Source organism: Geotrypetes seraphini, chromosome 11 (genome assembly GCF_902459505.1).
Source record: "Geotrypetes seraphini chromosome 11, aGeoSer1.1, whole genome shotgun sequence".
NCBI lineage: Eukaryota > Metazoa > Chordata > Amphibia > Gymnophiona > Dermophiidae > Geotrypetes > Geotrypetes seraphini.
Genome location: NC_047094.1, coordinates 114,380,338 through 114,406,427, shown reverse-complemented (window position 1 = coordinate 114,406,427; position 26,090 = coordinate 114,380,338). Strand labels below are relative to the sequence as shown.

The window sequence follows — 26,090 nt, the reverse complement described above, 5'->3', positions numbered from 1 at the left end:
TTTGGTAAGCTCCTCTACAATTTTTACAATTTGTATAATTTTGTTAGTTTTTGTAGGCTCTGTCATGGCTTTAGAGAGTAAATTTGCTAGCAGGAGAAGGAGGCACTTCGGTTGGTTTAGATTGTCAGTTGAAATTAGAAAAAGTAAGGCAGAGTGTTATTTTCTGTTGCAGTTTCCCTCGACCCTGAAGAAAGTTTTCTTGTGTGAAACATGCATGTCGGGAGAGGTGAAGAATGGATAGTATCACTATAAGCTAAAGCTAAGTGATGTTGTTACTGGTTTTAAAAATATGAAAAATAATTTAGTTATAAACTTATTTAAAATGAACAAAAAAATGAATAAATAAAGGTTGGACCGACAAAGAGTAAAACAGTCAGTGGTGTCTACCCTGATGGTGGTCTGAAGGTCCATACATTTGAAGAGTGTTCACTGTATTGTGAATCCCTGATGTGATGTGAAACCAACTTAGACAGTTATAGTGTTGTAATTTAACAAGGCACTTGCAAGGAAATTTTAAACAAAAAAGATGCCCCAAGAGCCAATACCCTAGTCCTTAATTTCAGAAATTATTTTCTCCTCAATTGAGTGGCTCTGGAGACATGTGGAAAATTTCTAACCACATCTCCGCAAAATTTTGTTAGTCTATTTTTAAAGTACAGTTCATTAATAACATCTTATTCATCTCACTCATGCATGTTATATCCAGGGTAGACCGAGTCTGGATCAAATCTTGGCTATCCTCTAAAAATTCTATCAAATTGATTTCAGTTGATACCAGCTGGTCTATACCCTGGCCAGGTTCTAGTTTTTTCTGAGGAATATAGTAATAATTATTAATTGGAAAACTCTCCGCATTGGGTAATCCCAGTGTTTCCTTAAAGAATTTCTTTAACAAAATTTCAGGAGATAGCAAATGGGTTACTGGGAAATTAACCAAGCGAAGATTCCGTGCTCTATATAAATTTTCCATTACTTCTGTTTTAGAGTGTACGACACTAGAATAACCACAGAGATTGAGACAGTATGAAGTGTAGTAACTTGAGATTCCAATGTATTTAACCTTTTATCTAAGAAACCTAAGTTAGTATCCACATTTTCAAATATGCTTGTGAAAAATCCGCTGTTTGTTTCACTGTTAACCTTAGAACCTCCTCCACTCTAGAAATAACTAACCACAAATCTTTGAGTGTAATATCTTGTGATTCCTCTGGTAAGGACTGTTCCTCCACAGCACTTGAAAATTCAAGTGACTTAGGAATTGAGGTAAATACTAATCTATTGGTCTGAATGGAGAGAACCTCCTGCTCGGAGGGATTAGTGGGATTTACCTTAGTCCCACTAACACTCGATATTGGTGGAGGGGGAGGAGTTCGATTGAGGGGACTTAAAGAAGCTCCCAAGATAGAGGAATCCATATTGAGAACTACTCCCGGGGTACTATCAAATGATTTTAAATGCCTAGTCATTGGACCTATTATAGCTGTCGTTGAACTTTTTGGTTTAACTTTTCTTTTTCCCATAATTTATCTTAATACAGCTTAAATCAATTCATATAATACAACCTTATTTTCAGCTCCTCGTGGCTCCAAGGGGCTCCCAAGGGGCCTGGCGTGCCCCTTCGGCCATGCCCTGTGGCCACGCGCTGCACCTGCAGTGCCATTTTAAGGCTGGTAGAGACGGACCTGATATCAGCGGTCCGTCTCTCCCGATGCCTGCCGAACGCAAGCACCAGTCCCAGTAAGAAAGTCCAGGGAAATTGACCTGCAGCAGGGAACTCCGGGGCTCAAAGTAAAGTCTCCTCTGTATTTCCCGCCGGTCAGTAAGGCTCCCGTTCTTTAGATTACTTTTGAGTCAACCCCTCTTCTTCATCGTATGCCCTTTCTTCCCAGAGCTTCTTTTCAGTTGATAAAGACCTGCCTCCTGTGTATTCGTGCCTTGTAGATATTTATGTCTGAAGTCTTATTTCCAGTCTCATGTCTTTTCTTCTAAGGTAAACAAAAGCAACGAAATAATTGACCCCTTATATCCACAGAAGAGTAGGAGTCCAAAACAAAACAAACTGTGGAGTCCGATGTTACTCATGTCGGCTTTATTGATATAAGAAGAAAGGCGCTTACAATCTTAGAAGGGGAAGGGGTAAAACACGGACCTCGCGGACCTAAAACCGCACATCCTTAAAAATCTGAGGTCCGTGCCACTTGTAGTTAGTTTCTGGTTCTGACAGACCTGGATGGCAATTTAGCGCTGACGGATTCGTTTCAGCATAGAGAGGAAAAAGCATTAGGATCTGTCAGCGCTAAAATGTCATCCAGGTCTGTCAGAGTCAGAGACTAGTGCTGGAGTGGCTCTAAAACGAATCCTTTAAACCGGTTTCCTGCAGCCCCAGTAAATTTTAAAATCTGAGGTCCGCGGCTCTGACAGACCTGCGCTGATGGATCCTAATACTTTTCCCTCCCTATGCTGAGACGGATCCATCAGCGCTAAATTGTCATCGAGGTCTGTCAGAGCCAGAAACTAACTACAAGTGGCACGGACCTCAGATTTTTTAAGGACGTGCGGTTTTAGATCCGCGAGGTCCGTCGGGTCCGTTTTACCCCTTCCATCTTAGAAACAGTGAAGTACATCCACAACTTGAGTCGATGAAGAGGACCCGACAAGGTCCGTGTTTCGACCAAAAAGGTCTTCCTCAAGTTGTGGATGTTTGATTCCTAGCCACTTAATAAACATCATCAAGTTTTTGTGTCAGAATACAGAAATAGATTGCCAGGCCTGCCTTCTGCGCAGTACAAATTCGACATGACTTCCAAATAACATAAAGCTTGGATGGTTATATTTTAAAAAATCCTTTTTTGTCTTGTGATAGGTGCAAACAGTAGCAAAATATTTCATACATATCCAATAAAATACATTAGATAAAGAGTGTGAGCCTGCCAGGGCAGATAGGGAAAAATGCTTGAATATTGAATATACACCACTTAGGTTATAAATATAAGTGGTATATGAATGCTATAAAAACATAAATAAAAATTGGATAGCTCTTAATTTTGCATGTTGCTAATACAGCTTTCAGTAGCAAGATAGATACAATTGACAGCTCTGTATGTAACTCGTGCAGCATGAATGAATTCTTTGGAACATATTGTACCATTTTAACCCTTTATTTGGCATTTTAATTCTTTGGAACATACTGTACCATTTTAACCCTTTATTTGTTCAGAAGCAACATATGGTCTTCTATGGCTCTTATGGGAGATTTGCATCTCCAAATGCCTGTTTACTTGGCACTGTTGCTCTCGTTCAACATCGAGTTATGTAAATCAGCCGTTTCACCATCTGCCAATTAAAGGGTTAAATAAAAAGCTTGTGGTCCACCTTGTAAGCACTTTTCAGGAGAAAACATGGAGGTTCTAGAAGTTAAGAACATAAGAATTGCCACTGCTGGGTCAGACCAGTGGTTCATCGTGCCCAGCATTCCGCCCTGAGTCTAGCCTTACCTGCGTACGTCCTGGTTCAGCAGGAACTTATCTAACCTTTTCTTGAATCCCTGGAGGGTGTTTTCCCCAATAACAGCCTCTGGAAGAGCGTTCCAGATTTCTACCACTTGTTAACTTAATTTAATTTTTCTTGTCTTGCAGGTGGAGCTTCATGTCCACCTGGACGGGAGCATTAAGGCAGAAACCATCCTGTACTTTGCCAAGTGAGTCAACTGGAAATAATAATGTGTTTGTGCTATTTTTATAAGGTATCTGCAGAAAGTACCAATCAAATGCCAACCACATCCTGACTTAAAAAAAAAAAAAAAAGTACAGAAATGTTTGTGACTTCAGTTTGTTATGACTGTGTTTTAATCAGCCCAAAGCGACCAGATGTTTGTCTCTCAGAGGGGTTCCCTCGGCAGTCCATTGTCTAGTTACTCCCTACTTTGGGGCTGTTTCACCTTTACATTTGCACAGCTTAATTCATTCAAAACTTGATACCAAGCAGATCTTCATTTTGATTTTAGTTCATTTAAAAATGCGATAAACTATCTTTTGATACAACAAAGCTACAATAACTAACCAGGAACACTTCCCCCCCCCCCCCCCACACACACACCCAAGATTTGGGGCTCCTTTTACTAAGCTGCGATAGCGTTTTTAGCACACGCAGGATTTTAGTGTGTGCTAAACCCACGCTACGCGGCTAGAACTAACGCCAGCTCAATGCTGGTGTTAAGGTCTAGCGCGCCTGACAATTCAGCGTGGGCTAAAACCGCTATCGCAGCTTAGTGTGAAAGGAGAAGTAAAAGTCGATTTCTTTTCAGCCTAAGATAAAAGCAGCAACATCGTAACAACAAATACGTTACATACATAGCGGAATTACGAGAGTGACCTGGAACGGCTGCTTTCGGAGGCAGGATGCTGGCTTTGATGAACCGCTAGTCTGATCCAGCGCAGCGCTTTTGCTCACAAAACTGGGTGCTAATTATTTTTGTTTTAGACTAAGTTTTCTTGACTGATGGTATTTTGTACTTATAAAAGACAACATTTTGCCTTCCTGAGACATCACTTCACAGCTTTTATTGGCAAAAATCTGAAAAAATGACTTATCAGCTGACACTGCTGCTGCCTTGGCCTTTTTAGATAAGACCATCTGTAAAGGGTCATGGATTTGATAGTCCACCTTTCTGTGATACAACCACAGTGGTTTCATAAGGTTTTATACTTGGGGCAATGGAGGGTTAAATCACTTGCCCAGAGCCACAAAGAGCTGCAGTGAGTAGCCAGTGAGAAAAGAATAGGGTCTAGAATAGAGAATGACAAGGGGACAAATTTGTCTCCGGCCCCACAGGAACTCAATTTCCCCATCCCATCCCCGTGGGTTTTGTCACTTGTCGCTGTCCCATTCCTGTAAGCTCTACCTTAACCACACAAGCCTCGAACACTTATGATTTTAAAGTGTTTGAGGACAGAGCTTAGGCATTGGTGGAATGAGGCATTATGACATCACAATCTGAGCTCTAGAATGTTGCTACTTATGATTTTAAAGGGTTTGAGGCTTGTGCAGATGAGGACGGAGCTTAGGCATTGGTGGAATGAGGCATTATAACATCACAGTCTGAGCTCTAGAATGTTGCTACTTATGATTTTAAAGGGTTTGAGGCTTGGGCAGATGAGGACGGAGCTTAGGCATTGGTGGAATGAGGCATTATGACATCACAGTCTGAGCTCTAGAATGTTGCTACTTATTATTTAAAGCGTTTGAGGCTTGGGCAGGTGAGGACGGAGCTTGCAGGAATGGGGCAGGGACAGGAAAAGAACTCACGGGGACGGGAGTTCCTGCAGGGATGTGAAAAAATTTGTCTCCGTGTCATTCTCTAGTCTAGAAAGAGGCAAGCTTATAATTTCAAGGAAAATATGGTACAACATTTGGTACTGTTCCAGTTTTGTGTTTAGAATACATTGTACATTGTCTGTAAAGTTGTGCTTCTGAAGCATCCAATGCCTTAATGTTATCTGTTTAGTATATTTTTGGACCATGATGCATGTTTTTAAAAACATCACGTTCTTTATGTAACTAGGCTGTATAACTACACTCGAATAGAAGAGTTGTTTTGACAATGGAACGAAGACTTGTCCCTTTTGTCTAGAGGCAGTGAAACAATGTTTCAGTTTGGGGCTGATTGCAAATTTTTAACATTCACTGGAATTTCACAAGGTCATATTGATATTCCTCACTTGACAAATTTAGGGCTCTGATTTTTACTACGCATTTTTTTCCTGCTTAGTTATACAATGGAAGTAAATTTTTGCAAACTGATGCCTTTTCCTGCCTTGCGTCTACTCTGCTCAACAAATATTTTGTAGTGACCTGATGGAAGAAACTTGGGGGGGGGAGGGGGGGTGGAAAAAAATTTAAGGAAGGAAAATCCACTATCAAAACAGCAATCCTTAATAGCACATTATATAATCTGTAAGACTTTTTATTTAAACAAAAGATGTGCTCACAACTGTAATTGTGCAGCTCCTAAAGGTGATTCCAAGCTATCTCGGACTACTTTATCATTTTACTCAAATAGGCTTGAAATAGGAATGGTTTTGCTGCCTTGGACGATTCACCCAGTTATATATACGAGGGTTCTTCAAAAGGTTTCCGCACTTTTGTATTTTTTTGCAGAAAATGGCTGGGGGGGGGGGGCGGGAGAAGTAATAAGAGGGTGTGTCATAGAATGTCATGTGACTAGTTGGGCAACAGGGTGATTATGTGGAAAAGTGATGTACAGTACTCCCCTGAAATTCAAGGGGCTTCCATTCCAGGAACCCCAGCAAATTTTGAAAAACCGCAAATGTGTTTTTTTTCCCCCTTGTCATAAGGTAGGGGAGGCAGGAGGAGGGCAGCTGAAGCGCCGGCGGGTGAAGGAAAACACTCACGGTCTGCTCCGACCGCCTCTTCCTGTAGTAAAGGCGGACTACACCAATCGGGAGTTGCTTTGACACACAGCTCCTGATTGGTGTAGTCCGACTTTACTACAGGAAGAGGCGATCGGAGCAGACCACGAATGAGCGAGTCCGCGAACTGCGAATTTGCGGGGGAACACTGTAATTTGCTTTTGAGATATTTAATAAACCCCTTCCTTTACTAACGCGTAGTGAGGGTTTTTGCACAAGCAGTAACTGCTCCGTTCATAGAATTCCTGTGTACGTCGGCCCAGTTACCGGCACTACTATGTGTTAGTAAAGGAGGGGGAAATTGTGTTAAAAAAAATAAGGGTGGAAACTTTTTGAAGATCCCTTGTGTGTGTATATATAATTTAAGATTATACATTAATTTTTATATGTTGCACCTGCTTCATTGGTACAAATGGGATAATGAGCCTTGTTCCCGTCTAGCTTGAATTTTGAAAGGGAAACTGGGAATACAGTATTCCCTTTTGCAAACCAGCAACTAAGTTTCAGGCACAAGGAATCCGTTGACTTGCAGCTATACATTTGACCTCATATGCGCCCTTTGTCAAACTGCCCGATCTTCTGTAACTATGGAACCAGACATTCAAGTTTGGAATGGTCTTGGAATTTTTTTTTTAAAGTGTCCATTCGGATGTACTGGATCATGAGTGGAAGGCCTCCAAAGGGTGACCAAATCCTCTGCGTTGCAACACAAAGTTTGTTAAACAGAGACTTGGCACAGTGACAGACCAGTACTGTAGTTCCAAACAGGCGTGACGTTTATTGAAAAAGAAGTTTATTTACAAGCTGCCCTATGAATGTATGGAACTCTTAGATAACTGTGTGCTGAATGGTGAAATATGGGGCTCACAAGTGCAAGTGAGATCCCTGGGAGGTTTGTTTGTTTTGGGTGGTTTTTTTTCACACATCACAAATTTTCTCATGGGAAAGTACTGGGGGGTTGAAGCATCCTGCCTAGGATTGGCCTCCCTTTTAATACTTTCCTCTTTCGGGATTTTTCATCTGCTAGGTAAATTTTTAAATTAGGATCCCATTTTCATTAAGGGGGGGAGGGTGTCAAGAAGTGCTCAATTATTACTTGCTCCTCACTTTACCCTTCAGACAGAGCAGCTAGAGATATCATTTTGCCTCCCAGGCAATGGCATAGTAGGGGGAAGGGGGACTCCCTCAGGTGCCATCGCCTCTCCTCTCCTCCTCTCAGCTCCCACCACGCGTGCATCTTTAGTTCACCCCCTCTACACCTCTAGCTGTTCACCAGCACAAGAGGCAGCTCTATCCTGCTGCTCACACCAGCCTTGTCGCTCCCCTCTGATGTCACTTCCGGATCCCGCAACTAGGAATTGATGTCGGAAGGAGAGCCGATGCTACTCACGCCGTGGAAGGTAAACAGGTATGGGGGAAGGGAAGGGGAGCGTGCACAGCAGGGGGCGCCTCCGCCCCGGGCACCTCCCACCCTCGCAATGCCACTGCTCCCAAGAGTTTGGTAGTCTTGTCTCCAGCCATTTCTCAGACTCTCTCTTTCCACGTCTTTCAGTGGAGCGGCTTTCTTTTGCCGCTACTCGCATTTATGACCAGCTCCAGCATGAGACATGTTTCTCCCTAAAAAAAGGCTCATGTCGCATTACTGTAGGGCACTGCCACTGGGGCTCAAAATAGAGGGTTAACGGTTCTCTCTAAAGCTTGGCTGTGGTGACAAGAATGCTACAGATATAAATAAGACTAAAGGGCTCCTTTTACAAAGGTGTGCTAGTGGTTTTAGCGTGCGCTATGCTGCGCCTGCCTCCTTTTAAGCAGGCGGTAATTTTTCGGCTTGCACGCACTAATCTTGTGCGTGCACTAAAAATGCTAGCGCACCTTTGTAAAAGGAGCCCTAAGGGGCCATTTTATTAAGCTGTGCTAAAAAGTGGCCAGTGCTATCCCCCCAGCGTGGGTCTTTCCTACGCACTGAGGCCACTTTTTTTTAGCGTGGGAATAAATTGGCCCCATTTCTCCATTTTATTTCCTAATAATGGCCATAATGCTAATTTCCCCCCATTTGTTTGTGAGTAGTTAGGCCCTGATTCTATAAGTGGTGTCTAGCCAGTTTCCGCGCAGAAGTTATTTAAATTTTTTTTTTTTTTTTTAAATTTTCTTAAATGCTGTGGTAATTTTAAAATGCAATGAAAAAAAAAAACAATGAAAAAAAGTTCTGCATGAAAATCGGCGCTACGCCTACCTGAAAAGTGGGCATGGTTAGGGGCAGAGAAGAGGCATGGTATGACTTAAACGTTGTTAGGTATCTGTTAGTCACCAGTAAATTAGGCCACTGGCCTAATCTACAGTACCAGCACCTAACACTGATGCCTACCAGCTCCTAAGTTGGGTTAGGCACCATTGGACGCAAAATGACGACTAGCAGTCGATTAATAACTGCAAAGAATGGTGCCTAGGAGTTGGGTACCATTACTAGAATCAGGTTGGTACTCCTAGAAAATAGATGTCTGTAAGGGCTCGCACACTAATTAGCGTGTGACAATGTGGCGCAGTATTCCCTGCCTGAGATACACCATCAACGCTAAACATAAAAATTTTGTTTTCTTTTTTTTAGTGCGTGGGAAGTCTGCGCTCATCTAGACCTACTAAGGGACACCTGAGCATTCCTTGTCATAATACATTTTATCCTTCAGTGAGCGCGCGTTTGCGCCTTACTGTAGCTTAGTAAAAATAGCAAATAAATTCTGAAACCGGAGCAGTGGAGTAGCTCAACCAGGAAATCCCAGTAGATCGGAAGAGGTCATAATGCCACTTTACAGAGCAATGGTCAGACCTCACTTGGAATACTGTGTCCAACACTGGTCTCCATACCTTAAGAAGGATATAACTCTGCTGGAGAGGGTGCAGAGACGAGCCACGAAACTAGTCAAAGGTATGGAGAATTTGAGCTACGAGGAACGTCTCAGAAAACTGGGACTGTTCGCCCTAGAGAAGAGGAGACTGCGAGGGGATTTGATAGAGACTTTTAAAATATTAAAAGGATTTGATAAAATAGACCAGGAAGCAGCATTGTTAACATTTTTGGAAGTCACACGGACACGGGGTCACAGCCTGAAACTGAGTGGCAGCAGGTTCAGGACAAACGTCAGGAAGTTCTGTTTCTCACAGCGAGTGGTTGGCGCTTGGAATGCTCTCCCGGAGGAGGTTGTGGCGGAGACTACTGTTCTGGGTTTCAAGCGCAAGTTGGATGCACATTTTCTTGAAAACCATATTGAGGGATATGGGAAATCCGGGTCTTCCAAAAGGTGTACTTAAATGGGCCACCGTGTGCGCGGATCGCCGGACAAGATGGACCTCGGTCTGATCCGGTGAAGGCATTTCTTATGTTCTTATTAGCATGAAAAATAATAAATAACAACAAAAAAAAAAAATTTAAAATTTAAAAAAAAACACTAAAAAACCAATACACAAAGTAATGAAAATAAAAAATATATAAGCCCAAAAAGAACAGCAAAAGCTCACAGTGAAGAAAGGCACTGGCTCTAAAATGTGAAACATAAGAGTCCCAAATGCTGTGCCAATGTAGTCATGGCTAGTCCCAAATTGGTGCCAGTGTAACTGGTGGGAGATTGGATTCGCTACATTTGGATTTACAATGACAAAGGGTGTAACAATGTGATGGACTCTGATGGTTAAACTGAAGCTTAGCGTCGGCATTTCTAAGCCGTCTCCACTGTCCAGCGGTGTTTTATCACATTCATTTTGGCCACGAGAATTTATCAAAAAGTCCCTCCTTGAGGGCCACAATCCAGTTGGGTTTTCAGGATTTCCCCAATGAACATGCATGAGATTTATTAGCATACAATGAAAGCAGTGTGGGCAAATCTCATGCGTATTCATTGTGGAAATCCTGAAAACCCAACTGGATTGCGGCCCTCAAGGAGGGACTTTGACGCCCCTGACCTAGATGGTTATTTCTAGTAATGGACCCCTGATGAAGGCAAACATGTGAAGCACGGGCCGTGTAGGGTCCCTCGCTTCAGCTCATCCATCGGAGTCCATTGTCATTGGAATCGCTGCATTTGGATTTACAATCTCCCACCACCAGTTACACTGGCACCAATTGGGAAACTAGCTGCTGACTACATTGGCACAGCATTTGGGACTTTTTTTCACTGTGAGTTTTTGCTGCTCTTTTGGGATTTATATATTTTTATTTTCATTACTGTGTGTATTGTGTTTTAATTTTCAGGTTAATAAACCTGAGACTTGCTGGTTTAGCTACTCCGCTGCTCCGGTTTCTTTGAACACTGGGATTTGTTTGTTGCTTTCCCTTTGCTCAGTGGAGTTCTGAGGTTTTTGTGCGCTTAGTCAAAGCAAAAATTGGACCCAGGTGAAAATGTCCACTTTGGTTTGCCAGATATTTTCAAACTGGAATTCATCCTCCCTCCTGTGCTATTTCTGTTTTTAGCAAAAGGGGAATTAAATTACTTGCGGAAACTGTTGAAGGTCTCCTGCAGCACGTTGCCTACTCAAAACCGATGAGCTTCGCCGAGTTCCTGGCCAAGTTTGATCATTATATGCCTGCCATTGCGTAAGTATTACACTGTTTTGTCTCTGTTGATCGAGAGAAGTTCTCTAGGGCTCTTAAGAGATTGTAAGTACCACAGCAAAGTAGCAATTATGGAGACCTCGTGATCCACTTAATTTAATGTGTTTTTTCCCCTTATAACTTTCCCTGTCTTCCTTTTTTGTTTGTTGTTCATATTATCTTTGGAACTCCTTCCTCCTCTCTCCATTGCTTTTCTTCAATAGGTCAACTTTCAGAGAGTTTACAAAACTAACTTTGGGAGTTAAGAGCCTAAAAGAATCCCTTTAAGATCTGACTAAGACCGATTTGTTTTCCCTATAAAGTTGTGGCCTTGTAAGCCTGTACAGTAGATGGCTACATCTGGGTAGGCTCAAGAGGATTAGATTTAAAATAAGCATGAGAATATCTGGATCGTAGGGAGTGACCTATTGGCCCTAAGCAGTGTCGCTCATCCTTTCCTCTGGCATCCCCTGTCATTGGGACTTGCTTACGTTCACTTACCGTATGCTTGATGAATCAGTCAAGGCTAGACGTTCTATAACTGGGTGCCTTTGTTTAACCCCCTCCCCCTTCCCTGTGCGGCACAGGTCATGCCTATTCTATAATAGTTTCAAGTTTATTGAAAAATCTAATTTGATCGCAGAATCATAATCCAATGTGATTACCAATAAAATCGGGGTAAGAGAGAGAACCCCTCCCCCTCCCACATTGATTAAACCAGACAAATAATACAACTTTTGACAAAACAGACACAATAGGATACATTATGGAAAATAGCATAAACTCAGTGGCGTAGCGGGGGTGAGCTGCACCCGGGGTGGTGGTACCCCTCTCCCACCCTCTTATCCGCCTCCCCCTACCGCGCACGCCCCCCTTCCCTGTACCCTTTTTATCTTCGGCATGAGTAGCCACAAAGTTTAACTCTCTCACAGCTTAGCCACTCTCTCTCTGATGTGGCCTCCTAGGCGCAGGTTCTGGAAATGGCGTCGGAGAGTGCTGAAGCTCACGTGAGCAGCTATTTTGTGGCTGCTCTTGCCAAAGGGGGGGGGGAGCGAAGGGGCGTTTGTGAGGCAGGGTTGGCGTAGAGCAGAAGGGGGGTGCCAGCGCCCCAATGAAGACCACGCCGGGGTGGACCGCTCCCCCCCCTTACCATGCCACTGCATAAACCTGCGTTTGCACACTGATTTATACTAAGTCAATGGTAGATATAAATAGGCACATTTAAAATGCAGCATGCAACTTGCAGAACTTAAGGCAGCGTCCTGCAAACTTTCTCAAGTCGCATCACACTAAATGGCTCGAGGCCTCTGGAAGTGCACGGACATCACGTTGACGTCCGCACATACACGAAGGCCCTACAGACGGGTCCTGAGCCACCACTGGGGGGCGCCGGCAAGGAAGAGGGTCAGAGAGATGGAGAAGCGCTGGCTGATTGCCCTACAGGACGTGCCTCTCACCGCAGTTTGCGATACACTGATTTATACTATTCTCTGTGCTTTTAACTGGCAGCCCTGTTTATGCCCCTCCTATGTTCTGCCTACATATATGCCCCTTGCAATTGTACGCTATAGCAGTTATGAGCACTTGGATACCCTAGAATATTACTTAGTACACTTACATGTGCAATACTGTCTGTGCACTTATTCATGCTAGGAGTGCGCGAATGCTGGTGCCCAGTTCAGTTTATTTGATATACCGCAGATGTTAACAGATACAATCTATGCGGTTTATTACATTACATTAGAGATTTCTTTTCCGCCATTACCTTGCGGTTCAAGGCGGATTACAAAAGAGATATAGAAGGTGGATTACAAAAGAAGATCTCTGGTCATTTCCAGAGTGAGTAAAGAGTAGACCCGGTTGATTCAGGGGGGTCAGGAAGATGGGAGGAAGGAAGATATTCATAGTGTTAAGATTTTTTCAGGGATTTCTTGAAGAGTATAGTCTTTATTTCTTTTCTGAACGTTTGTGGTCTGGGGTTTTTATCAGTAGATTGGAGATTTGATTATCTAGTTTTGCAGCTTGAGTGTCAAGAAGTCCGTAATCGTAATTGTTGAATTTTTGAAAGGAGCGATATCAATAAGGTTTCGGTGCTGAAATTAGAATGAAATCCAAGTTGAAATGGTTGAAGTAATGAGATTTCAATTTTGCAAAGGAGGGTTCAATCCTAAGATAGAGAGTACAAGAGTTCCATAGAGTAGGGGCCATAACTGAGAAACTAGAATGCCTATGAACATCCAAGAAAAGCTGTCTAAAGGAAGGAACTGACAGAAGTCTTTGTTGAGAGGAATGAAGTGCCCTCTATCGGGTATAACGAACCAGGAGGTTAGCCAGAAATGAGGGAAGACCCGAGGATTGTATCTTAAAAGAAAGAATACTGTACTTTAAAGGTTTTCTATAAGATATTAGGAGGTTGTGCTCCAGTTTTAAGGAGATGGGTAATGTGATCAAATTTTGAACAGTGATACAATAGTCGAACTGTGGTATTTTTGAACAAGCTGGAGTCTATGAAGCTGATGACAAAGGAGCCCAATGAGAAATGAATCGCAGTAATCTAGTTTGGAAAAGACTAAAGAATATAAGAGGATACGAAGAGAGTCCCTTTGAAGCAGTGCACAAATAGACATGTAGAATTGCCTCTTACTGAATTGTACATGTATAGACATAGGACACAGAAAGACTTGGTTTGTCACAGTTCATTGGCTCCCTGTGAAAGCATATATAAAGTACAAACTGATATGTGTTTGGTTTTTTTAAAATGTTATATGGTCTAGCTTCTGAAAGTTTGATTTGCCCTACTCCATATCCTCCATTTTAGAGAAAAATCTAGGCTGAAAACCACTCATAATTTTTCCTTCTTTTAAAGCTGTAAGGTTATAAGATGTTAGTGTCATCAATTACCTAGAAGGTAGTTGAAATATGGAATAATTTCTCTTGCTACAAGATAGCAGCCTGCTTATGCTGTTTGTAAGAGTGGTAAGTAAAATGTTTTGAAATAAATCAGTTGAGGTTTTTTTTTTTGTTTATCTTTATTAATTTTAAAACTTTCAATAAGTGTGATACAATATACAATCAATTTTCATTTTAACATCACTTAAAACTCTTACAATATTCCTTCAAAACAATTACCCTCCTTCCCCTACCATCAGTTCCTCATTCAAAGACCTTAAGTATCCCACCCTCCCCATGGATGTGTACAACCAACAGAGGAATAAATCAGTTTTAATGTTGGTCATCTCTTTTTTATTGTTATAGTAATTTTCTTAAATTCTGTTGTGTAACTATCTAGTTCTATATTTTTGTGAATCTCTTTGGACCACTTTAGGAGAGGATGACAGTATAGAAAACCTAGCTTAGATTAGTCAGGGAGAAAGGGCTTCCATGAGAAGTGTGTTTAAAAATAAAAGAAGGTAGATTATAGCAAGAATCCTGTTATATCTTTCTGAAGGAGAAACAAATTTGTCGTTCTTCTTTGCAGGGGTGATCGAGAGGCGGTGAAACGAATAGCCTATGAGTTTGTAGAAATGAAAGCCAAAGAAGGCGTCATTTATGTTGAGGTCCGGTACAGTCCTCACTTCTTAGCAAACTCCAAAGTGGATCCCCTTCCCTGGGAACAAGAAGAGTGAGTAATGCAGGGAGATATGCTAGAAATAACCAAATGCCAAGATTCAAACATCAGGAAGGAGTATTAATGAAATGACATTTTGCCTGAGGAATGGAGGTTAATAGTCTGGAATGTTGCATCGTTGAAGGTTCCTTCACCTAATAAGGACATCTCAATGCGACTGCTTTGCTGGTTTTCTCCTTTTAACCATACTGGTAATGTCTTGTTACAATTTTATGTAATTAATTTGTGTTGGGTACCAAGGACCCTTGTATTAATGAATTGTGATGATAGTTTTAAAGAGAGGTTTATCAGGCTTTTAAAACGTAATCTTGTAGTGCCTGGTTAAAAACCTTTCTTTAAAAACTGTATCGCTACAATTCATAATATATTCCTAGAAATCTATAGTAGAATATAGAATATGGTTAAAAAAAATTCTACTAATTGCTTAAAATCACAAAGCCACATCTAGTCAATTCAGGTATAATGAGAGAGTGATTTCCGCATACAGTTCAAACTCCTCTTATTAACCTACAAGTGTGCTCACTCGGCAGTTCCTCAATATCTCTCCTCTCTCATCTCTCCCTGCACCCCGCCCCGGGAACTCTGTTCTTCAGGTAAGTCTCTCTCTTGACTATATCCTCCTCCTCTACTGCCAACTCCTGGCTCCGCCCCTTCTGCCTTGCTGTACCGTATGCCTGGAACAACCTGCCTGAATCAGTACTCCAGGCTCCATCTCTGGCGGTATTTAAATCCTAGCTCAAAGCTGCGTTTAGGTCCTAACCCTTCCAACTTGTATTACGCTAAATCTGTTTCTCATTCCCTCAGCAGCCCCTTACCCTCTCTACCTTTTCGTCCCTTTGTATCCCCCTTCATGAACAGCATATATTAGATTGTAAGCTCTTTTGAGCAGGGATCATCTCTTGCGTGTTTAATGTATAGCGCTGCATGCATCTGGTAGCACTATAGAAATAATAAATGGTAGTAGAAGTGACTTACAATAATGAAAGCTTAGGCATTTAAGCATGCATAAGTATATATTTAAAAGGCAACTTTCCAAAACCTTTTATCGAGGGGAAAATTAACCTAGTGACAACTTTATTTCCTTAGTGCCAAAACATGTGGATATGGGTTGAAACCTTTTTTCTTATTGTAACCCCGTCCTTCTCAGACTGAAACTTTCTCCAGACTCTCAAACATTACCAGCATCAAACAGTTTCACAGATAAAACAATTCTTCACATCAGCCAGAAAGAAATGTTTTCACCCTTGAATAAATACCAGAATCTATAAATTAAACCTCAGCTTCAATTAAAACCTCCAATTCCTGTTCAAAATTCAATCAAACCAGCTATAATTACTGTCTCAAACGCCAAAACACCTCCATACAGAATCAAGTCACCCTCCCAGCTGTCAAATCTGACAGTTTGAATGTTCAACAACAACACACTCCTAATTTGCCAAACAAATCCTAAACTAGAAAAAACAAGGAAGGCAACCAAGTCACATCAAGGTCTGTGAGGGGGAAGCTCAAAGTGCCTAACTTGGCTCACAACTTGCAAACCAAATATAGTGTAATATGTCAAAGAACATGTCACATTATATGATGTTATAGGGCGCTCTCAGTGTGAACCCTCAGTGATAGGAGCACAGCTCCGACACTTCACTTCTGGGCCAAGGCCATAAGCCTCCAACCGCACACCATCATCGAGCGCCCTGTGTGTGCAGAAATCAAACCAATCAACAATCAAAGTGAGTAAATGAAACTCAACACAAGCAACCTGAGCGACCCCCACACAAACCCTGCCAGCCAAACCCCCTCAAAAAACTCACGCAAAATCACAAACAAAGTCAAAAACCATACCAAAAAGTGAAAAACATGTCCAAAAGAAACAATACTTATCCAAAACTGTCACACAAACGGAAAAACCGCGCCAGGAGGAGAGGTTCAACCGCGCTGGTTTCGGGAGGAGCCCTTCTTCAGGAACCTGGCCTCCAACAGAACACAAGCAGAGAGGAAGGCTGGAGGGCGGGGTCTGAATGTTCAAGCAGCTGATGCTGATCTCTGCACTAGGACAGCAAACCTGTGCAGGAGATCAGCAACAGAATGCCAAAACTGCACCAATACAAAAGACACACAAACCAAACCTCTCAAAATAGGACCCCCCCCCCCCCACACACACACAATTCTTACATTCCAGATCCTCTCTGCTTCTTTAAACCCTGTTTTCTACACTCAGGTAACTTTTAAAAGTTTAATCCTGGTTACATTATGTGCATGCAGTATCCCTCTGTCCTTGTTTCCCCCCCCCCCCAGTAGAGCAAGTAGTTGTAAAATGTACAGAGATTATGTATCCATGACAGCAAACTATTTTTCCCCCAAAATGGCACACGCCGCTTTATTTGAAAATTGCTAAGGAGGTCCATAGCTGCAAAATGACCCACGGACTTTATCCCTAGGTGGGCTAGTGATAATTAATAGTGGAACACTACTCAGAGACAGTAGAAAAAGTCCCAAATGTTTACCAACCAAATTGCTATTGAACTTTTGAATCGCCAGTATTGGAGAGATAGAAAATTGTTATAATGTGGTAAGGAGCTCTCAGATTCCTGAGCTTGGCAATACAATAGATTGAACCAGCTTTTGGCAGGTGAAAGGTTTCTTTCATCGAGCTCCTTATACCACCTAGTCTAAATAGAATATATATTTTTTATACTTGTGTCATATCCATGTGACAAAATAGTGAAAAAACACAACATTTAGCTTTAAACTCGGTCACTGGTTGTGAATCATGTACAGACTTTGGATGGGACCCGTTTCGCCAATTATTGGCTTCCTCAGGGGTCGACGGGACCTGTTTCGCCAATTATTGGCTTCCTCAGGGGTCGACGGGACCTGTTTCGCCAATTATTGGCTTCCTCAGGGGTCTCAATGTTCAGGTGCCATTTTTAATCCTGTATATTGCAGGTTTGCTGTTCACACCTGAACATTGAGACCCCTGAGGAAGCCAATAATTGGTGAAACGGGTCCCATCGACCCCTGAGGAAGCCAATAATTGGCGAAACGGGTCCCGTCCAAAGTCTGTACATGATTCACAACCAACGACAGAGTTTAAAGTTAAGTGTCGCGTGTTTTCACTATTTTGTCACATGGATATGACACACGTATAAAAAATATAGATTCTATTTAGAGTAGGTGGTATAAGGAGCTCGATGAAAGTAACCTTTCACCTGCCAAATGCTGTTTCAATCAATTGTATTGCCAAGCTCAGGAATCTGAGAGCTCCTTACCACATTATAACAATTTTCTATCTCTCCAATACTGGTGATTCAAAAGTCCAATAGCAATTTGGCTAGTGATAATTAGCCATGTTTTTCAACCAGCTCTTTGGCCTCTAAAGTGAGGTGCACTCAGTGGCGTAGCGAGGGTGAGAGGAACCCCTCCCCCACTTTCATCTCCCCCTCCCCGCTCCCCCCTGCCACATGTGCACCCGCCCCTCTTCCCTTCCCCCATACCTCTAGCTCACCGATGCGAGAAACAATTTCAATGTGCTCCTAGCAACCCTGGTGGCTCTACCTCTGACGTCACTTCCTGTGCGTAGCACCCGGAAGTGTCGTCGGCGGGAAACATAGAAACATGATGGCAGATAAAGGCCAAATTGCTCATCCGGTCCGCTCATGCGCAGTAACCATTATCTCTTCCTCTCTCTAAGAGATCCCACGTGCCTCCCAGGATTTCTTGAATTCAGATATAGTCTCTGTCTCCACTACCTCTTCTGGGAGTCTGTTCCATGCATCTACCACCCTTTCTGTAAAAAAAGTATTTCCTTAGATTGCTCCTGAGCCTATCACCTCTTAACTTCATCCTATGCCCTCTCATTCCAGAGCTTCCTTTCAAATTAAAGAGACTCAACTCATGCGCATTTACGCTCTGTAGGTATTTAAACGCCTCTATCATGTGTTTCCTCTCCCGCCTTTCCTCCAAATTATACAGATTGAGATCTTTAAGTCTGTCCCCATTCGCCTTATGACGAAGACCACACACCATTTTAGTAGCCTTCCTCTGGACCAACTCCATCCTGTTTATATCTTTTTTGAAGGTGCAGCCTCCAGAATGGTAAACAATATTTTAAATGACTGACATGGTCGCGCGGAACACGTTGAAGTTGTTGCTTGTGGCGGTGAGCCACTAGAGAAACAGGGAAGGGGGGCACATGCGTGACAAGGGGAGGAGTGGGAAGAGGCAGAGGAGAGGAGAGGTGCAGGCACCAACACGGTTGCACCCGATAGCTGGGCTACTCTTGTGTGGTACATAATGTCACTGTTCTATTCAACGAGTCTTATTCCATTCAGACTAGTTTAATGGTTTGATTAGCATTGCACATAGTAGGGCATAATTTTAATTTCTTTTCTGTTTTCTCCCTCAGAGGCGACCTCACTCCCGAAGAAGTGGTTGATCTCGTCAACCAGGGATTGCGAGAAGGCGAGAGAGACTTCAACATCAAAGCCAGATCTATCCTGTGCTGCATGCGTCACAGGCCAAGTAATGTAACCCAGGCCATCTGTTCTCAGGGCCGACTTCACCCTTGGGCAAAGCGGGCAGTCACCTAGGGCTTTAGGTCCTGGGAGGGCAGCAAAGAGCAGGAGCAGTCGAAGCAGATTAATAGGTCCTGACGACCACACAAACCGAAAAACCATCAGCAAACACTTTTATCCATGAGGAAAGTAGGCAATTTTAATATATTTGGGAAAAGGTGCAGTCATGAGAACCAACCAGTGACTAACCCGTAGATGTTTATTAAAAGAGCAACGTTTGGTAATAGGTGTGATATAATCCCAACATGTAGACATAGTGAAAGCCGAACATGTTTCGGCAACAGATTGCCTGTATCAGGGGTATGTTTGGTCCTCATAGTGATATGTAACATCTAACATGATAAAATTTAATAAGATCTGCCCCCTCCCAGACCTCTCAACATCTTATTTTTAAAGTCTGGTTGTCTAGCAGTGAAGCAGGTCAGGCGTAATCTTCCTGTGCTCCTGCTCCTTGTAGAGCTGCAATCAAAAATGGCTGCAGTGAGTTGCTGGGGGTCTCGTGAGATTACAGGAGGAACTCAACGACAGCCATTTTTGATCACTGCTCTGCATGGGGCAAAAGCATAGAAAGATCGCTCCTGCCACACTTCATCACTAGACCACCAGGCTTTAAAAGTAAGGTGGGGAGGGAGGGAGGTGGGGGTGGTTCAGAGTCAGCCCTAAAGTTATTCACAAGGGGATTGTGCCCCTAAGCCTCGTGAATTTGGAGGGGGGGAGTGTACAGTGGCTTAACGAGGGTGACCGGTGCCTAGGGCAGTGGCGGCCCCTCTCCCGTCCTCTTCCCCGCCCTCCCCCCTGCTGCGCATGTGTGACAACGCCCCTTCTCCATACCTTTTTGCAGTGACGAACTTGCTGCCAACGTCGGCTTCTGAGTTCTCTCTGATGTCACTTCCTCCTAGAATATTTACCCCACTCCTGTATAGAATTGTCCTTGCATACCTAAACTTTTCAGCAGAAGTGTTAATCTAAATCTAGGTGCAAAGAACTAGGGTCCTAAATTTTAGGCCTCTCTTAGTTTGCCTAGATTTTATCTCTTAAGTTTGTTTTTCCTTCTCCCTAAGTCTGGCTCCATAGTTACCTCTTTTAGGCTCCTAACTCTAAACTTTAGTAAAATTAGATTCCTAAATTTAAAGACTCATAAGAGCCAGTCAGCTTTTTTTTTTTTTTTTTAAATATTAAGTGAAATTAATTTATTTTAAGAGACAATGAAGATAGACCCAGCAAATATCAAATATGCACTTTGCAGGAGCAAATTTAGAAGCTAGATCCCAATTAGGTATTTTTAAAAATGCTTTGAAAATTGACCCTCAGGCATTCAAAAACTCAGCCTGGTTTTCTTTTTATAGCTTTTTTTTTTTTTTTTTTTTTTTGGGAACAATATACAGAGATGCTTCCAGAACATTAGCAGTTTCCTGGTCCCTGTTCAAGGTTAATCAGAAGGCTGGGCCTTTATAGGAAAGGAAGAACAAATATACCAACAAAGGCATGACATTAACTTTTTTTTTTTTTTCTTGAAGCAAAATTGGACAAACTTGCTCTATTCTTCAAGCACAAAGTTCAGTCTTTGAGAACCACAAATGAGCCAAGTGTTCAAGATGTACATGAGAGGGATTTTTTCACATTAAAGTGACCATATAAATATAGAAACAAATCTTTCACAGAGACTGAAGTGGTGGAACTAGAGAACATAAAAGCAGTTGCAGAGAAGCAATGTCAAGAAGTACTTTTCATATGGAGAAGATGATGGATGCCTGGAATATCCTGGCACAACAAAGGAGTCGTGAGGATGAGTTGTCAATAATTCAGCCACGGGTGTAAAGTTTAAAAGTTCACTTTATTGATAGTAACACTGCGAGGACTCGACACGGACAGTGTTTTGGCATCGCTTTGGACACCGGGTATTTTCCCACTCACTTCTAAATTTGACCTGTATTGAATGCTCTATTTATGTGATCGAACTACCAGCCGTTGAGACTCTTGACAAAGGCATAGATGCCGAAACACTGTCCGTGTCGAGTCCTCGCAGTGCTACTATCTGAATGCTACTATCCGAGTGAACAGAAGGGGCTTAGGAAAACTCTGGTGGATCTGCTGGCTGACGTTTTCGATGCTCCTCTAGAATCGGGAGGGGACCCTCTCTACAAAAGCTGAAGTAAGGAAAAAATAGGGAACTATATGCCGGTAAGTTGGTGACTTCTGTAGTAACTAAATTAAAGGAAATGCTTTTAAAACAGGGAATAGTGATGTTTCTGGAAATCACTGGATTACAGGACCCGGGATAACATGGATTCGCTAGAAGCAGGTCTTGTCAGACAAACTGACTAAGTGACCAGAGAATTGAGTAGAGGGAGTGTGCTAGATCTGGTGTATTTAGATTTTAGCAAAGCATTTGGCAGTATTCCACATAGGCGTCTAATAAATAGAGTGACCTCGGGATGGGCCCCAAAGTGATGGACTTGGTCAAGAACTGGTTGAGTGGAAGGCAACACAGGGTGTTGGTTAATGGAGATCTCTCTAAGGAAAGGGATGTTACCAGTGGTGTGCCTCAAGGTTTGGTTCTTGGGCCTGTTCTTTTAACATTTTTGTAAGCGCTATTGCCTCTTTGCAGATGATACCAAAATCTTCCATAGAGTAGACGCATGGTGTGAACAACATGAGGAAAGACCTAGCAAAGCTTGAAGAATGGTCTGAAATTTGGCAGCTAAAATTTAATGCTAAGAAATGCAAGGTCATGCATTTGGGCTGCAAAAACCCGAGGGAATGATACAGTTTAGGGGGTGAAGAACTTTTGTGCACAAAAGAGGAGTGGGACTTGGGTGTGAAAGTATGATGATCAGGTGACGGTGAAAGCTAGAAAGATGCTAGGGTGCATAGAGAGAAGTATGGCCAGTAAGAAAAAAGGAGGTATTGATGCCCCTGGTGCAACCTCATTGGTTCCACAGAACTCTTTTGTTGTTGGATTCTCCTTGTATATAGAAACATAGAAACATGATGGCAGATAAAAGGCCAAATGGCCCATCCAGTCTGCCCATCCACAGTAACCATTATCGCTTTCTCTCTCCGAAAGATCCCGCATGCCTATCCCAGGCCCACTTGAATTCAGACACAGTCTCTGTCTCCACCACCTCTTCCGGGAGACTGTTCCACACATCTACCACACTTTTTTGTACAGAAAGGATTTCCTCAGATTACTCAGGGGCCTCTTTAACTTCAACCTGTGCCCTCTCATTGCAGAGATTTCTTTCAAATGAAAGAGACTCGACTCGTGTGCATTTACATTACTTAGGTATTTAAACATCTCTTATGATATCTCCCCTCTCCCACCTTTTCTCCAAAGTATACAGATTGAGATCTTTAAGTCTGTCCTCATACGCCTTATGATGAAGACCACGTACCATTTTAGTAGCCTTCCTCTGGACCGACTCCATCCTTTTTATATCTTTTTGAAGATGTGACCTCCAGAATTGTACACAATATTCTAAATGAGGTCTCACCAAAGTCTTATACAGGGGCATCAATACCTCCTTTTTCTTACAGGTCATATCTCTTCCTATGCACTCTAACATACTTCTAGCTTTCGCCGTCATCTTTTCAATCTGTTTGGCCACCTTAAGACCATCTCATACAATCGCACCCAAATCCCATTCTTCTGTCATGCACATAAGTTCTTCATCCCCTAAACTGTACCGTTCCTTTGGGTTTTTGCAGCCCAAATGCATGACCTTGCATTGTTGTTCTGTGAAATTTTCTGGTAATTTTTCTTGTGAACTTTCGTCATTGTGATGGATCATGGCTTTTTCAGTTTGGTAGGTCCGGGCTACATGTTTGGCCACTATTGATTGTTACTATTTATGTCAACTACTGGATTTGCTACTTTGCATTTTCACATTTTCTGTTTTTTAAAATAAACCTTTACATCAAGAACATTGGTTCCACAGTACTCTTTTGTTCTATAATTCTGGAGACCACACCTTCAAAAAAGATAAAAACAAGATGGATTTGGTCCAGAGGAAAGCAACTAAAATGGTGTGTGGTCTTTGTCATAAGGCATATTGAGACTTAAAAAATATGCATAAGTATACATATTGAGACTTAAAAATCTCAATATATGTACTTTGCATGAAAGGCGGGAGAAGGGAGATATGATAGAGATGTTTAAATACCTATGTGGCATAAATATGCATGAGGCAAGTCTTTCATTTGAAAGGAGGCTCTGGAATCAGAGGGCATATGATGACGTTAAGAGGTGATAGACTTTAGGAGTAATTTAAGGAAATACTTTTTTACTGATGTGAGTAATAGTCTCCTGGTAGAGGTGGTGGAGACAGAGACTGTGTCTGATTTTAAGAAAGCGTGGGTCAGGCACATAGGATCTCTTAGGGAGAGGAGGAGATAGTGGATGCTATGGTTGGGCAGACTTGCTGGGCTATTTGGCCTTTAGTTGCTGTCATATTTCTAAGAGGTATAATCTGCATGGAATGGCAGGTTCAGCTCTGGCCACCTTGTTGAGTAGACTGAATGATGGACTTTATCTGCCATCATTTACTATACTCTAAATCTCTCATGCATATTCATTAACTCAAATTTGAGTTATCCAATAGGCAGCTATTTAATTAACTGGGGGGGGGGGGTACCCCGAGCTTAGGCATTATGCATATGGAGGAGTGTGTGGTGCGGTGGTTGAAGCTACAGCCTCAGCACCCTGGGGTTGTGGGTTCAAATCCCGCGCTGCTCCTTGTGACCCTGGGCAAGTCACTTAATCCTCCATAGTCCCAGGTACGTTAGATAGATTGTGAGCCCACCGGGACAGAGAGGGAAAATGCTTGAGTACCTGATTGTAAAACCGCTTAGAAAACCTTGATAGGCGGTATATAAAATCCTAATAAACTTAAACTTAAACTTAATATTCATTAGGAATATCCTGAAAACTTGACCCTTGTTGGCTCTTGGATTAAACTTGGGGACAAGCCTGAGGTAGAGCATTACATACCAACGTTATTCAAAATCCAGCCCTTGGTACATACTTAGCCATTTTGGCTTTCAGGATACCCACAATCGACATGCTTGAGAGATTTGCATGCACTATTTCCAGTGCATATTGATAGTACATAGATGAAAGCGCACGGGACAATTGCGTGAGGACAAAAATGCTAAGACAAATGTGCACAGGACATCAGCATGCCAGATTAAAAGGTAACTTTAAAGTACTTTGAGGTGGCTGTGTGGGGGGGAACCCCCCGATTTTACTTAGAAGTGTTGGTGCTGCCGTTGGGGGGTTTGGGCAATGGCAGCGGCAACACTTCTAAGTGAAGTGGGGGGGGTTCCCCCCACCCACCCCCTCGGAGCGATATAAAGTTACCTTTTAATCCGGCGTGCTGAAGTCTTGCACGCATTTGTCTTAGCGTTTTTGTCCGTGTGCGATTGTCCTGCGTGCTTTAGTCTCGTCACCATATTGATTGCGGGTATCCTGAAAACCTGAATGGCTGAAAACTGCTGATCCAGACCATGAGCGTTACATCTCCCATCGTCTCTTCCTTATCCTCTCCCTCATCTTCCCAGTCTCAGTACGTCAGCCATCTTGCCTCCCACCCAATGGCGTAGCGAGGGTGAGGCGCCCCTCCCCCACCTTCCCTTCCTCCGTACCTCTAGTTGTTCATCGCCGCGAGCAGCAAGACATGCTCCTGGCAACTCCGTCGGCTCTCCCTCTGACGTCACTTCCTATGTGCGGCGCCCGGAAGTGACATCAACGGGAGACGACGCGGTTGCGAGAAGCATGTTGAAGTTGTTGCTTAGGACAGTGAACAACTGAAGGAAGGGAAGGGGGGAGGCGTGCGTGTGGCGAGGGGAGGAATGGAAATAGGTGGAGGGGGTGGTGCCCTACCAACATGGCACCCAGGGCGGAACGCCCCCTCCCCTTACCACACCACTGATCCCACCCCATCTCTGCCTTTTAATCATTCCGTATTAATGATCTGACTTAAGATCCTTTATGTTTTTTTAATGACCTGCTTTTATATTTGATAAATGAGGAAACATGATGCTGCACCTGTGTGGCACAGATCTTATCACTGCCGTTAGGACAATCCTTTTATTAATAGAAGAAACTCTTTTGTTATTCATGTGCAGAAACCGGGGTGTGGAGGAGTAGGACTAATCGACCTTAATCCCTTCTTTCATGGCTGCCCTTTTATTTGACAAAGGTTCTGGGGGCTGGGAGTTGCTCAAGTTCTTTTTATCATTTCCAGATAAGCAACACAGTAGGAACGATTCCGCATTCTTTGTACAGGAAGGTGGGTTATTTTATGGGTTGGCTGGTTTGGGTTTTTAAAAATGTATATCCCACCTAATGCACAGTGGCTCACAGAAAGTTATCAAAAGACACCATCTAGATGAGTCTAGCATTGTATCCCCACTGTGCCATCACGCACCTGTAGTTTATTTTGTTCAGCCTCCTGTTCACTTTTTCACTGGGAGTGTCGGTGACTGCAGGCGCTTTATGCAGCTGTAACAATGGTAAATGAGCTACAAGAAATAATGGACTTATTATTCCCAAGTTAAAAAAAAACAAATGCTGCCAGTGTCTTAATATGGCCTCTGGGGACAGTTGTATAGCACAAGAGCCGCCCTCCCTGCTGTCACCACACAGAAAAGGCCCAGAGTCTGGAATAAATACAGTTAAGCACTGGGCTGCTCCATTAATATCTTCTGAGACAGAGTCTTGGAAAGTAACCCGGTGCTGAGGTCGCCTCGTCTGCTATGCAGAGATGGTTCTCCTCTTTGGCGTCTCATGATGCTTTCTTGGGTGAGGGGAGGCCGCGTGGCATCGCTGCCTCGCTTTCAAGGCTGATGAGTAGCCATGGGCGTAGCGAGGGTGAGAGACG

The 26,090-nt window shown here is 42.9% G+C and overlaps 1 protein-coding gene across 2 annotated transcripts in view; it reads left to right on the top strand.

Annotated features, from left to right (window-relative positions):
* The window catches only part of ADA (adenosine deaminase), a 91,942-nt gene that overhangs the window by 33,478 nt on the left and 32,374 nt on the right, over nt 1–26,090 (top strand). The window contains exons 2-6 of one of the 2 annotated variants that reach the window (XM_033914664.1): nt 173–226; nt 3,636–3,697; nt 10,891–11,013; nt 14,489–14,632; nt 19,041–19,156. In XM_033914664.1, the coding sequence (XP_033770555.1) occupies nt 173–226; nt 3,636–3,697; nt 10,891–11,013; nt 14,489–14,632; nt 19,041–19,156 (499 nt within the window). The remainder of the gene's footprint in view (nt 1–172; nt 227–3,635; nt 3,698–10,890; nt 11,014–14,488; nt 14,633–19,040; nt 19,157–26,090) is intronic. The other variant, XM_033914665.1, reaches the window with a different exon arrangement.